At 40.4% G+C, this 16,121-nt stretch overlaps 1 protein-coding gene across 1 annotated transcript in view; it reads left to right on the top strand.

Moving 5' to 3' along the window:
- Glut4EF (Glucose transporter 4 enhancer factor) overlaps window positions 1-16,121 on the top strand; it is a 123,042-nt gene that overhangs the window by 53,127 nt on the left and 53,794 nt on the right. The window contains exon 3 of the mRNA XM_083129677.1: window positions 15,788-15,909. Coding sequence (XP_082985803.1) covers window positions 15,788-15,909 — 122 coding nt within the window. The remainder of the gene's footprint in view (window positions 1-15,787; window positions 15,910-16,121) is intronic.

The following is a 16,121-nucleotide window of genomic DNA, read 5'->3' as shown; positions in this document are numbered from 1 at the left end:
GCAAAATTATATGAATTAGACTACGAATTGCTTCCCCATCCACCAATTCTCCAGATCTGGCCCCCAGTGACTTTTTCCTGTTTGCAGACCTTAAAAGAATGCTCGCTGGAAAGAAATTTAGCACTGATGAAGAGGTAATCGCCGAAACTGAGGCTAAAGAGAAATCGTACTATAAAAATGGCATCGAAAAATTGTATGACCGCTATAATCGTTGTATCGCCCTCGAAGGCAACTATATTGAATAATAAAATCGAATTTTGTCAAAAAAATATTTTTTACTATGTTAGCCTACGAACTTTTCAGCCCAACTGTTATGTACTAATATAAAGAAATCTAAAACCTCATTAACCAACTCCATCCACCGTCTGAATAAAAGGGTTTTCAACATTAACATTTCGAAACTCGATTAATTGATTGGTTTAGTTTATTTAATTTCGCTTTTCTGCCACTTTTAGCTAATCGCCACGATGAGGATGAATGATGAAATTGATGTAGGGAGAATCACAAAGAACACGCATACCCTGGATGGGATTCGAACCAGGGATCCCTCGCGCCGTTGCCTGCTGCTCTAACCACTACGCCACGGCAAAATTTCAATACATTCTGCACATCATGTGAAACGTCCGTCAGTCGAACTCTGCAGAACAAAAGTTGGGCTGAAACCGGATCCAATGTGACGGTAATTGCTTCTTGGTTCGTCGTCTGTCTAAACTATGATTATGACCTGTACAGCTACGACCAATATATTCATGAGCAAAATATCATCAGAACTAACACCAAAAGAAGCATTCCTCAGACCACATATCGATGCCGACGTATCAGTCTCGGAAAGTATGGGCTGGATTTTACTTTTCCGGCGGCGTTTTGATAGTTTGTTGGGTCCGCAAAAATGCCACGCGATACTTTCGCGCAGTCTAATTCTAGGGTGTTCGGGGGAAAAGCATGTATTTTTACTGAAGACAGTTTTATATGTTTATATTTTTAATAGCAAACATTACAGACATGACATGATTGTTCATCACTGTTTGGAATTTTTAACCATCCCCAATATAAAATTATGAACATAATATATTATTTAATTGATTCAGCGAGACTTAAGAGACAGCAATAGAAAATCGCAGTTTGTGACTTATGTGCCTTTTCCCGAAACACCCTTATTAAGTATCCTGGAAGTTATGCAAAATTTCAAGTCGCCATTGATGTTGTACGAATATTACGTGGAAATCTGTATATTGTGGTTGCATAACAGATATTTTTATATTCTGACGTAATTTTTGAATATTTGCATCAAAACTGGCAAAATTGTGCTTATAATTGGAAAGAAACAACCACTAATATTTCGAACAACTTTGTTACAATTTTCAAGCATCGGTATCAATAGGAATCGGTAAGAATATCTACTCGTGTGAGTATGTGCTTGATAGTATGTTCCTGACTAGGATGAAACGGTGTCTTTCTGCACAGTTAATACGCCCAACTAGCTTATCAAAAACAGTCCATAACCTTTCCGCGAGAATGCAGTCGCACAAAACGTGGATTGCAACTCGGTCTTTTCACCTGGAAAAGGTAAAACGTTAAAAGACGCCCAACGTGAATGACCACTGGAGCCTTCGTGATAAGGAGCACGCCCGTCCCTTCCGAAAGCAAGCAAAGAGCACGTCAATTATTTTTGTCTCAAAAGAAACTTTCTCCGAATTAAGGCCGTAACAGCAAGACCTGGCACGAAGGCAAAAAGAAACAAGGTGAAAAAAATGGAAGCATTTAATAATCCTTATCTGCTGTCCGACCAGTTTCGCTCGAATGGCAAAACAACGTTTCCCGCGTCGAAAAGCAACTTGGCTGACACGTAAAATACTTAATTTTATTGCTTGTTACCTGACATTTTCCTCTGTCTTTGAGCGTGCAGGGGACATTGTTCGCGCAGATAACGAACGAGTATGGATATGCACGAGCTAGCGCAGGTAGGGTCTTTTGCAGGTCTGTAGTCGAGGTGAAGGCATACGGCGGTATTTGGTGATTACTCCAATGAACGTATAAGTGTCGATTCCGTGTTATATCTTCTTTTTTCCCGGACAATTCGTGGACTATGAAGCCGGACCCTGTGGCTGAGTGGTTAACACATCGCGCTACGACGCCAGCGGTCCCGGGTTCGAATCCTGGCTCGGACATGGATGTTTGTGATTGTCTGTCCTGAAATTGAAATATGAATGAAATTATATGAGTGAATGAAGTGTATGGGGGAAGCTTCTGCATAGGGGCTTTCCTAGGCTATATATATATATATATATATAAAGGTGGTTAGCACACATCGCGCTGCGACGCCAAGGGTCCCGGGTTCGAACCCCGTTCGGGCTTAGTTGTTTGTGAATGTCCATTCATCAATTTCATCATTTCATCACTCATCCCCATCTTTGCAAATTAGCCAAGAGGCACAAAACGGGAAGTAAAATAAACTAAATCAATCAATCAATCGTGGACTATGAAGGTTGTTCTTTGAAGTTTCCATTGATTGATTGATTTAGTTTATTTTCTGTCACTTTTTGGCTAATCGCGAAGATGAAGATGAGTTGTGATATAATAAAATTGATGAAGGAACACTAGCAAAGAATGCCCATTCCCAGGCCGGGATTCGAACCCGGGACTTCTGGCGTCTTGGCGAGTTGTGATGACCACTCCGTCAAGGAAGTTGGCTTTAGGAGAAATAATATTTGACTTATAGAATCGTCATTACTATATACAATGGAAATTCCAAGAAGTTCTATGCGCTCTCCGATGGCGTAGTACTAATTCAATTGTTTTGTAATGATGGGTCCCGGATTCGATATCGTAGAGGCACATTGGACAGTGGTTCGGACCCTACTTTAAATTCCAAACAGAGAAAATAAAATGCATCAAATTTAATTTGTGCACTACAAATACATTACAAACTATGCGTGTGATTTTTGGTTAGTTCTAAACTTCTGAAACGATGCATTTTAATGCAGCAAAGTGCATCACCTGAATCATCGCTTAAAGTAGAAAATACATCAGGGGAGATGTTTGGTCGAAGCTTGGAGTTATCTGAGAGGATACCACAAATATAGTGACTCCAGTAATACATTAAAATGCATAAACTACCAATGATGCACTTTGATGCATCAGAATGCACACACAATGCACAAAAGAGTACTTTTATCAGTTGCTGTTTTGTGTGATGCACTAAAATGCAAGTGAGATGTTCAGACACGATCATTTGAAAGAAACCAAATTACACAATATTGATTTCAATTTCGAATTCTGGCCAATTTTGAAGGGTCTTGTCTCGGATTTTTAATCTGGATGTTTTCGGTTTCTGAATCATCCGAGGTGCTTTTCTGTTACAAGCGATCTTTCATTGTTATACGTGTGAAGGTGAGTGGAAATTTTCCCAAAGAAGTTTACAAAAAATGTGAAAACAATATTATGGTGCATAAATGCCATGTGCATCCGCTCCCAGAAAGCATGGCGCTTGGTAAACAGCGACAGTCAAGGTTGATCCTGACCAACTGCTTCCAGCAAGTTTTGTTCGTTGAACTTTGAAGAAATTCAAAACATTTAAATATATAAAGGATTTTACTTTACTGTTTCTCACACAAATGTAGAAATATTGGAGAGAAATGAAGGCTTAACAAGTACTCGAACCACAGGAAGCGAAACCAGGGTTGGATCGGTAGCTCAGTTGCAATCAGGCCCGTAGCGAGGCTCAGCTCCCCCCCCCCCTCCCTGACAGGGTCGCCAGCCCCGTTTGACATTAGGTAAAACTATTTTATATTCTAATTTGTTTGAGGTGAAGAGTGAAAATGTAGACAGAATATATTATTTTTTTCACAACTTTGTTCATTCATCTTGTTTATGAGCAGAAGTCTAAGCAGCGGCAAGTGTTTAGAAGATTCTCTAGACTTTAGAAAGGCGCCTGTTGCAGCCTCTCGTTTCACAGAAATCTCTGACTTTAACGTCCATTCACATTCCTTCCACATCTACGTCAAATGTCAACAGATCCCAAGTTTTATTGCTTTGGCCGGGGGTGGAATGTACGGTAGGCACTATGATTGAAATGAATATTGTAAATTTAAAATGTATGATATAAATATCTGTATCATCAAAAATAGTATGGAGTCTGTATTAAGGGATAATGTCAGTAGCAGTCATTAGCACGTCAAGAGGTGTTTTAGAAGACAGAAAAAACTGTAGTGTTTGTGTGATATTTCTAAATTTTATATTTCAAATTAACTTAATGACCCCCGACACACATACGAGGGGGTGCTGAAAAGTTCGTAGCCCAACCCAGAAGGAGTGCACGTGGAATGATGAAATTTTACAGATATTCTACATACTCCCCTCGAAGTTCAATACACTTCCTTGCACGGTACTCCAATTTTTGCAGACCAGTGAAAAATAATTCTGAAGGCTGTTCCACATACCACTGTTTCGTAGCACTAATCACCTCCTTATCAGATCCAAAATGGCGTCCTTTCGAGTGTTGTTTGAGTTTGTTGAATAGGTAATAGTCTGACGTAGCTAGATCTGGGGAATAAGGGGGATGATCTAGACATTGGAACCCTAGATCATGCAATGTCAGTTGTGTTTGCAGTGCTCGATGGACAGGGGCATTGTCCTGCAGGATCAGAATTCCTTTTATTCATTTTTCCGCGGCGTTGCACTTTCAATTTGTCTTTCAATGTTGTGAGTAATGCAGAGTAATACTCTGCATTAAATGTCTGACCTTTGGGCAGGTAGTCTATGAGTACGACTCCATCCTTATCCCAGAAGAATGTTGCAAACACTTTCCCAGCCGACTTCTGCCTCTTGACTTCTTGGGGCGAGGGGAACCTGAGTGCCGCCACTCCATTGACTGTTGTTTCGTTTCAGGATCGTAGTGGTACAACCATGGTTAATATTCGTGACAGAAATTGGTCAGCATTGCGTTCAAAATTGACAATGACTTCCCTTGATGTCCTTACTCTTTCACACTTTTGATCTGCTGACAGATTTTTGGGAACCCATTTTGCCAAGAGCTTGCGCATGTCCAAGTCATTTTGAATTATGATACCAACGCGTTCCCGAGAAATGCCCAAAATCTCTGCCACACGTTTTGCTGAGATTCTGCGATTTTCAAGAATAAGGTCATGCATTTCATCCAAGATTTTTGGGACAGTCACTGTTTTTGGTCTTCCTGCACGTGGAGCATCATCTGTTGAAAAATCGCCACGTTTAAACTGTGCCACCCACTTCTTCACCACTGCATATGATGGAGGAGAGTCCCGTAGCGTTCCACTGATTTCCTCATGAATTTGCTTCGGAGACTTTCCTTGGTGGAACAAAAATTTGATGACAGCTCTGATCTCGATGTTTGTGAAATTCGCTGGCTGGGCACACATGATCACTTCAGGGCCCTGAAAAGCACCGTAACAATTCCGTCATTAATATGAAAATTTGCATGTGTACATACCAAGATATATTCTTTAAAACTGTAAAGTTTCATCATTCCACGTGCACTCCTTCTGGGTTGGGCTACGAACTTTTCAGCAGCCCCTCGTATTTTACGTTAATTTAATAATATTAAACTTTTGAAAAATGGACTTGGTTTACAATGCCCCCCTCATAACCCGTGACCCCCCTCCCCCGGAGGTCAGTTCAAGCTACTGGCCTGGTTGCAATGATTGTGTGCGAAGTAATGTCGTAACTTTACTTACGCACATTTTTTTGTAAGCTTAGGCGTAAAACGTCTTGTCTTTCAAACGGGCTCCTGCATAGCCAAATGGCTAGCGCTCTCACCTTTGGTGGGAGCGATCCCGGAATCGATTTCAGGTTGAAACTAAAAGAAGGAAACCTACGTGCCAGAGCGTAGCACAGCGCGATACGACGAAAGGGTTCCGGGTTCGAATCCCGGCCTGAGCATGGGTGTTCTTTGTGAGTGGACCTTCATCAATTTCACCATACATCACTCGCGATTAGCCACAAGTGGCAGAAATGCGAAGTAAAATATATCAAGTTAATCAATCCTGGGGTCCCAGGTTCTAATTTCGGGTATACATGTCCTCAGTGAGACAATCGAGAATTGAGTAAAAACTGATATATCTAAAAAAAATAATGACAGGGAAAGTATGGAAATGCTTAGGGGTTTTTGTTTCAATTAAAAATAAGAAAAGTTGGTGTAGCATCGGCATGGTATGCCAGAGATCCGGGTTCGAGCCTGCATTTTTCGCTGGAATTTCTATGAAGCAACATTTATGCAAACAAGTAATAATACCAGGCACGTAGCCAGGGGGGAGAGCTCGGGGCCCGAAATCGTGCAAATATCTAATTTAAATAGTGTATGGTGGTAATTAATTTTACTTACGTCACAGGATTAAACATCTTGTGTAATAAGTTGTAATATACTGAAAAATTCATCTTCAGGGCTTCTACCCCCCACTTTTTCACCTTTAGATGGTGGCTGCTGATAAGGGATGAGCCCCCCTGAAGTAAAAATCAGGCTACGGGCTTGAATAATAATAACACTAAAAAAAGCTGAGTCATTGTGCATAAATCGCATTGTTCTTCCCGATGATCTAAACGCCGCACCCCCTAAATTCAGATCCTGGAATAAAACAGAAATTATATTCGTCGCCTACTTGTCTGTAGCCGACGTCATCTTAAAAGTGCAATCCCAGAAAAACCAACGCGTGTTTTTATCTAACGTAGAGTATTTTTCTGCGCTCCAAGGTCGGCGTGATAAGTTTGTTGACATCGCCTGCTGAAACCTTGATTCTGAATGAAGATAAGACCGGCTGATTTTCCACATTTTTGCCAACGAGAAGCAGCTGTCGGTTCGGAACTTGAGGCGAAACTGACCACCGCCATTGCAATTTCTTTCCCTGCCAAGTACGTATTCCAAATGCTATACCGACTGACACAGCTGTCCTGTCCAAAGGGGGATAATTTTCACACACCTGCTCTGCGACGTGCGTGCTGCTTGCGACGCACCCATTAGATTATTTAAAATGCAACAAATGGGAAATTGCGTTTTTTTTTTTAGAATAGCGCAGCAGATGTTACAGGGCATGAATAAAAAGGTTCGGTCAATGAAGTGATTCTTGTCACGCATTCACCCCGTCCACAACAATGGCGAAGCGAGTTTCATAAAGAGAGCATTTTTAATTGTGCGTATTTATGATGGAGGTACACAGAGTCTGGGGTTTCTGGGGGTTGTCTATCGTAATTTGATGTCATTTTTTCTATCTTTGTGGCATGGCTGTGTGCCAAAGTCAAACTTGGTTTAAAGTCCACTTTATGCACACACGGGGCAATTGGGACTGCACTTACAGCTTAAAGTGGGGTCCGACCCACCGTGAAATTTGCCTCCGCCAGGATCGAACCCGGAACCCTTTGATTACAAGGCGACAGCGTTAGCACTACGCCTTCTTTACTGCGCTCAATGCAAAAGTTTAGCGAACATTTGGCATTAATTGTACACTCATAACACAGGGTGGCGCAAAAGTCAGTTTACCCAAAAAGCACAATGAAAATAGTATTACGACAGTGTATGTGCTTCTTGTGCTAAGTAATATTTTTTTATACCGCGTTTGTTAGAACCTGTCCCGTTTCCCGCGCTAGCGATCGCTCGACAGTTTCGGTGCCAATGAGAAACGAGGAAAACATCGTCTGCTGGGCAGCGAGGAGCGAATGGAAGCCAGAAGAGAGGCGCTTACGTAGGCGCTGTTCCGACGTTGCGTATTTTAATTGGCTGCCTGGCTTTGACTTTCCCCAGCACGGAGAAAAGCCAGCGATAAGCTAGCGCGGGAACCGGGAACAAACGCGGTATAGGTATACGGTTGTTATCATTGGCTTGTTGTAGTGTGGTTGCTTGTTGTTAGATTTGAAGAGTGGACGCCGTGGTACTGTTAATTGGCCTGCGAGTTCTTGTGATTTGACTCCATGCGATTTTGCTTTGTGGAGAATTGTTAAGGATATGGTGTACGGTACTCATCATCACCGGCAGATTTGGATACACTGAAAGTCAATTATCAATGCGTTTCATGTCATCAACAATGATACAAGTTTACTGCATCGTATTTGCAATTCTGTTGTTGATCGTTGCAAACAATGGAGGTCACTTTGAACAAAACCACTGAAACTGGAATTTTGTGTATCTACTTGAATTTTGTATGTATACTTGAATTTTGTGCATAAACTTGAATTTGTGCATGGGTAAACTGCCTTTTGCGCCACCTGGTATATCGGGACACTACATTGGTTAAAAACGATAATTTAAGATCTACATCAACGGTTTCTAACCTTTCATTTTATTTTATTTTTATTTTTGCGGATCCCATGCCCTTTATTTTACTGAGATAATAATAATTACTACAATAATATTGAACATTGTCGCAGGCCAACGAGGTTCTGGCTCCTGGACATGTCTTGTGTTGCTCATATGTTTGTGATGGTTCCCCGATTCACGTCATCTTATTACACTTCATCCCTATCGCCCCGCCCCGATTAACCTAAATAAATCAATCGATCAATAATACTGAAAAGTGTATTGTGACTGAATATTACTTAAAGGCTAGTGGTAAAGCTGTCTCATTGTAATCAAGGGGTTCCAGGTTGGATACCTGGTGGGGGCACATTGTATAGTGGTTTACATTTCACTATAAAAAGCAGGTCTAGTCCCGATGGGCTTTAAACAAAACAACCAGACAAACATAACTTGTGTATCTCGTTTACGGTAATTGGAAAGTCAATCCGTTGGTGGCAATTGTGAATCTGTTCCGTGTGGTTGCATACATTCAGGTTTTTTTCCCCATTTTTTGGTGGTAGCGTCGAAACGAGATTATATCATTATACAGGGTGAGTCAAAAGTCTTGTTACATAGGAAAACAAATACTACGTGCAAACAAACATACACATGATCGATATGTAGTGGCTACAGTTGCAGTATATTTTGAATAGAGGCGGATCATCTGCTTGAATGCATGCTTCAATTCGATGCTGCCAGTTACGTAAGACGTCTGCTAGTTTGTGTGTGTGGAAAGGGGGGAGGGGGTGATTTGGAAGATGATGCCTTTGATCCTTTCTTCGAGGTGGTCAAGGCTCTTAATTTTCTTAGCGTCACGATGGCCTTTCCGTGTCCCAACAAGTAAAGAAAAAAAAGAGGGGTGTTAAGTCTGGTGACCGTGATGGCCAATCACCTATGCAACCTGACTTTTGCCTCACTCTGTATATTTCGAGACTCCAGATGAGAACGAGACAGATGTATGCAACTCGAAACGAGATCAAGAACGAGACCGGCATTTACAATTCGAGAAGACGAGACCGAGACTTCCAATACTCGTCTGTATACCAACCCTACGACCAAGTGTCCGCATACCTGAGATTGTACACGTAGCAATGTCATAATTGATTTTGCAACTCCATCCACTTTCGCTCCAAGACTTGGAAGAGCAAGATCAGGTGGGCGGGGCTCCACTTGACACAGATAACCCAGTTTCCAGACTACTCTTACACAATGCCTACGTAAATAATAAAGCAATTGAAGTATTCAATTACAGGTGTGGTTTTTTTGTGGCCGTTCTTTCATTTCGTAACACATGCCGGAGCCGGCCGGCATCGAATTTACCATGTCCCGACCTTTATCGTGTGGGACTACGTCAGGATTCGCAGCTTTGAATCCTTGGTAAAACAGCAAGGTTCTGTTTATTTCTTGGTTATTTTATCTTCATTTTCTATGTGTTTACTTTGTGTACTAAGTAGCCTGTCTACTAGTTCTCGTGTGAAATTGGAAATGACTTTGACTTTGTTTTAAAGTTCACTATTTTGACGAATAGGCTAATCGGAACTGGACCTACAGTTTAAAGTGGGATCCAAACCACTGTACCATGTGCCTCCACAGGGCAGTGAACCCGTGAACGTCAGAAATTTGAGTTTGATTTACCATTGAGCTGTAACACTTTAAAGTACGTCTATGCAAAGTAGATGAGGCGAAAAGATGTATCAAAGATGTAGCTTCAAGCAAACGTATAAAAATGCATCAGATATTGAATATACACTAAAATACATCAGGTTTTCATAAATAATATTTATATCATATGACAACTCAATAACGTACTTTCAAACAAATTTAATTCTTAAAATATAATTAGTCCCTCCTTTTCTTTTTGGAATGCAGTAAATAATGTTATTTATTACATAATATATTAAACATTGGGCATTGTAACCTTGATGTCTGGAAGAACACTTTCTTCAGATATTTAACAACACGTTAACAAGAATAGTATTAAAAAGTATTAGTAAGATTAAGAAAAATACATGGACAGTAAACCAGTTATATGAGCTAACGCATAAATGCACGAAAATGCATAACATTTTGATTCAAGTACATAAATGCATTCCATGCGTCTCTGAATTCATCATAACATTTCATTCTTTCTTGATGCATTCCAAGTACATTGAGTCAGAAGATGCGGTAAACCAAGAAGAACAAAGAAACCATCACACGGTTATATCAATGGATGTATTTGAAGTGCATAAAATACATTTGATGCATTCTCTTTTCTGTGTGCATAATGGAGGGAAGATAGGAAACGAAAGCAAGAAGCGAGTGTCAAGACAAACTTTCATAAAGATCGGTTAGAAAGTGAGCCTGGTTCACTGAAGTGTGAACGCTCACCACGAATCGAACCGGGTACCCAGTGATTCCAGGATAGCTAAGGAATGCTCGCATGCGAATTTTAAGTGGATAATGCGCATACCGCTTCCTGTTTCGATTCACTTTCACCCAGTGCCGTGGGTTTCTTATGATACGCAATAGCTTTCCGCCACAGGAGCTGGAACGCAGGAAGAGCTTTCGATTTCCTTGTAATATATCTGGTCCGCAGTTTTATGGCTCATTGTTCACCCAGCTTTACTTCTTCGGCGGCTCGTGTAAGTTCTCTAACATAACTGCGTGCAAAGTAATTCTGTGTACAGTCAACATGCAAAGTGGGTTGCATTTCGCACATTACAGGAAGGCAAGATTCTAATTTTCAAGTCAGAGTTTGTTTCAAGTCCACTTACACTTATATAGTACACTTATATAGTGTAATCGGGACAGTTTAAACTACGATCCGAATCATTGTGCAATGTGGCTCCATTGGGAATCGAACGTGGTACCCTTGATTACAAAGCGAGAGCGTACATTTGAATTCTGCCAACGAACGTAATCTTTCTTGCATGCAACCCAGAATACATGAGGAATTAACATATTGCATAACATTCAGGGGTTTATTTTTTTGTGTGTGGAATGACAAACAAATAATATTCTGCTTTACTAATAAGAGTAACTCGTTACTTTTTAGATACTTTACCTTACTAATTGTGAAATTGAAATACGTGTACTTGAATGAATCGAACGACCTTATAAGATTGTGTGTGTTGGGGGGGGATATTACTTCAAATGATCCATTTTTTACAACTGTACCATATGTACACCATTTTATCACATTTCATATCAGCAACCAAGTCACAGAATATACACCCATTTGTTCAAATCTGGCCTCGCTTCAGAAAATATTTAGCCTTATTTGAATCTGACAGTAAGTCATATTACATATGTAAATAAATGTACGTGTATTGCGTACATAAACAAATTCAATAATGCGCCTAGCACAGTGCGCTACGAGTTGGATTGATGGATTGCTTTATTTTACTTCGCTTTTGTGCTACTTGTGGTTAATTGCAAAGATGGGGATGAGTGATGATATGATGCAATGGATGAATGGACACTCACAAGCATCCATGACAAGACCAGGATTCGAACTCGGGACTCCCAGCATCGCAGCGCGATGTGCTAACCACTCCGCCACGGGGGGTCGGCACTACGAGTTCAAATCCAGCTTTCAACTTGATTAGGCGGAACGGGATGTAATCGAGAATCGGATACACGGATATTCCAAGATCCGGATCTGGCCATCCCTGGACTCGAACCCGGAAACTTCGTTAGCGAAATCGTGAGTCGACCACTCAACTGGCTAGATCACCGCGACTCATTTCACAAGTCTTCGTCAATTCTCTATTATCAAGTACGCAACGCTTTACGCGTTTTGCACAGATGAACGATAAACGAAATGACGCGTTTACGAATGAGCGATCGGAGCGGTATTCAGGGAATAATAAAAACCACAGCTTTCGTTCGTGTCGCAACCAGCTCTTGCGTCACGGCTATCAAACAAAACGTTTATTACCGCAATCGAGAAATGGAATTACAGCAGCACTTTGCAAGCATTTGATCATTTTCCGTCCACTTGACGATGCGCGTTAGATAGGGAGATGGAACTTGATGCGTGCGTGAAGTTTTGCGAGATTGCGTACAGGGACTTGCCCCTCGGCAGTGAGTGCGTTTGCTTCGCAATGGGAGGTTCGGGTATTATTCTCAGCACCGACACATTTCAGTGTCTTTGTTTCTGCAATTTCTTATGGGGCCGACATGTGTGTGAAAGTGGTTCGAATCCCGGGTAAGAGATGGGTGTTTGTATTTGTTCTAATGAGAAAAATGAGAATTGAGCGGGGACGAAGATATGTGACAACAAAGAGAATAAGGGCGTAACTACAGCTTATGGGTTTACCTTTTCAATAAAGCCTGTACCCGTGGCGGACGGGTTCGAATCCCGGCCTGGACATGGGTCAGTATCCCTTCATCAATTTCATCATGTCATCACTCATCCTCGTCGTCGCGATTATACAAAAGTGGTAGAAAAGAGAAGTAAATTAAACCAAACCAAATCAAATCAAAATTTCTTGCACAACAAACCAGAAAAAGTCATAAGACTTACTCCAAAACTTAGACAAAAAAACGAGTCGCACACACATGACACGCATATGTCATTCACCCAATATGAATTCCAACAACAGTCAATGCACTGATGGGCCGGAATAAATCTTCCCTAAAAGCGAAATCTGGCCTGTTAGCTCAATGGAACGGTCGATTTTAACGTCTCATATGCTGTTAAAAGTTGACTGGAGAAATTATGGTCAATATCCGCTGCCATTCAAATACAATTTTTAAATTATTAATGGTCATTACATAGATAACCTAATTAATGTAATTTTAACGGTTTATCTTTTAGAAATATATTTATGGTGGACGCAACGGTAATTTATAACCATTATCTTACTTCACACATGATAAAAATATTCAAATTTAAATAAAAAACGGTCGTCCCGTTTTATGTAATTTAACGGGCATATTTTAACAGTAGGATATTGGAAAATTTACGGTACTTTTAACATCCCCTGCACACTTCAATGAAGGATGGCGGTCCAAACGTTGCTGTTCTTTCAGTATTGTTGGTGTCAGGACGTATTTAGGGGCCCCCCGAAAGACTTACCAAGTAGTAAGAGTAAATAATCGAAATATAATTGTCTAGCATTTGTTATATAATCGATGGTTATATCCGCTGAACTTATTGGAAGACAAGGAATTTGGCTCATATGGCCTTGAAGGACAGTTCCAAAGAAAATGTACTCTACTACTTATGATAATATGCATAAAATATTAATCAGGATCGTTAATTGGATCTAACTTCTTTTTTGTTATTCAATAAATATTCAATTCGTTTTCTATTTGACATTAAATTCCTTGCCAGGGCAGTTTCTTTTATGCAAATCTTGACGATCTAACTACATGTAAGCTAGGTAATGAATACGTGCTGTTATATTTCTATATTATTTTATTATCTTTTACCTATTCGTGTAATAATAATACAATATTAATTAATTGACATATTTAATTAATATTTTAATTTAATTAAATATAATTATTTATTATTATTATTGCGACACTTGATTGTACCCCCCAAATGTATTTCTAGATACGTGCCCGGTTGGTGTGACCGTTGATGTGAGGCTGGGCGAGCCCCAAAACCGTTAATGTAGGGGCATTGAAGGGAAATGGTGAAAACTGCACAAGATTACATCAAGCGAAAACAAAGCGGCTGCAGAAATAGGTGGATGTTTGGACAGGCACGACAACACAATCGGTAAACACACCGCTTGACTTTTCCACGAGTTCCTAAGCATTCCACTTTCTCTCCCGGTCCCCTCATCATCTCAGTCTGCTCACCTTTCCAGAGAAAGTTAGGGTTAATGCCATCGCCTGGGAAAAAAGAAAAAGAAGAAGTATCTCCATTCTCCTTGTTTTCTCTGCTTAACAAGTAAAAAGATAAAAGCGCCCAATAGACAGAACAATCAACTTCATAGGAACGGAGGCATGCTAAAAGCGGTCTCTTGCAGCCTTCGCTTCCCAAGGAGACTGTTACAGGGCGCTAACAAGAACTCGTTTTCTCTCATTCACCCTTGTGTGTGTATCCATCCGCCGCAGCTTTCTAAGCAAATATTTATTCCTCCGCCGTTCTTGGCCAGGAGAGAAAATGTTGCTCGCTGCGCGGGTGACGCAACTGCGACACTGACCCACATGAACTGAAGTATGTCACGAACGCATGTAGCTTGTTGGCTTGTTATGGAAGCGTCGTGGAGGATTGCTTGCAATTGACGTGCAATGTCGGCGACCGAGGACGAATCCCAAGCGGGGTTACTCCTGCGACCCCATGCTGAAGGCTCAGGTGGTGCCTTCGTATTAGCTAAGTATACTTAGTCATATATGGACCTTCAAATCTGAATCCAAAATTATTCTAATACTGGATCCGCTACAAGAATTCTAAATTCTAAATCTTCGATCTGATCTCCGAATCATGCATTCGATATCAGAATTCTGAATCCTGGATCAGATATTCCAATCCTAAATCTTCGATCTTATATCTGAATCATGTATCCGATATCAGAATTGTGAATCAGATAGCCGAATCCGGGATCAGATATCCGAATTCTGAATCTTGAATATGCTATCCGAATCCTGTATCCGATATCAAAATTCTGAATCCTGAATCAGGTGTTCGAACACTAAATTTTAAAACTGATATCCGAATCCTGGATCAGCTACCAGAATCCTTAATCCGGGATCATATATCCGAATGTTTAATCTTATAGATCTGATATGATATCTGAATCATCAATCAGATATCCAAATCCTCAATCTTGGATTCGAGATCCGAATTTCGGCCCCTAGACTGGACATAAGATGGATGAATGGACAAACGCAAGGATTATACTGGCTGTGAGTTAAGGCGCCAGAACCTTGTTTACTGCAAGAATGCAGTTTCCACTACGTGTAAGAGAAGTTAGCGCTTGAGATAAATGATGCATTCACACGTGTGGTTTGAGTAAACATTACTCAGTTGTTTTTTTTACTATCGGTTGTTTTCTTATATATTCTATTATACCTAATCAAATTACTAATATTAGATCGTGTATATTATTGCATTTACTATATAAATTCATACACAAATACATTTCGTTATTGTATTTTATGAGTTTTGGGGATATTTTATTTAATTTTAAAGGATTGACATTAGATTATTTTTATACTGATTTTAACTGGTTTCAAATTATATTTATTGTGCATTTAATAATTGATATGTCTCTATCCAGATTAATTTTATTTTGCAGTGATGATGGTCAGAATTTTATGTACTGGAGAAAGTTTCTAATTATTTAATTATGGTAACTTTTAACCTCGTAATTAATCAGACATTTTCTATACCCACGTAACATGTTTCTAGATCAATCGAAGTTTTATTAATATTATGCACTGTTTATGAACCAGCGCGCCCTTGCTGCCAAGTCTGGAACACAGCTCAAGTGTGGATCTGCAGTTGCCAAAAATTCAAAAATATTTTATTTTCTTCTTTTGCAGATCCCGCAAAAGGAGACCGAGCTCCTCGCAAGACGATAGCAAGGAGGACATTATGGACGAATGCACGGCAGCCCTTGTTCTCATGAGCCTGTCGTGTAGCCCTCACTCACCCTGCATAGAAGGTACGTGCTCATGACAAACCTGCACTGAGTTTGGTCTAACATGTTCTTCCGGAGCTTGCCGAACGTTTGCCTTTCTAGGAGTACCTCCGACGGTTTTCTCCATCTACTGATAATCCCACGTTAGAGGAAAGTCAGTGTCAGAAACAGAGGTCACAAATTTCCTGAGAAGGTGCAAAATTTCCCTCTTTAATTAAAAATTTCCCTTCATCTAG

Source organism: Lepisma saccharinum, chromosome 10, assembly GCF_977018435.1.
Source record: "Lepisma saccharinum chromosome 10, izLepSacc3.1, whole genome shotgun sequence".
NCBI lineage: Eukaryota > Metazoa > Arthropoda > Insecta > Zygentoma > Lepismatidae > Lepisma > Lepisma saccharinum.
Note: the sequence above shows the minus strand (reverse complement) of the source record. Positions and strands in the feature narration are given on the sequence as shown.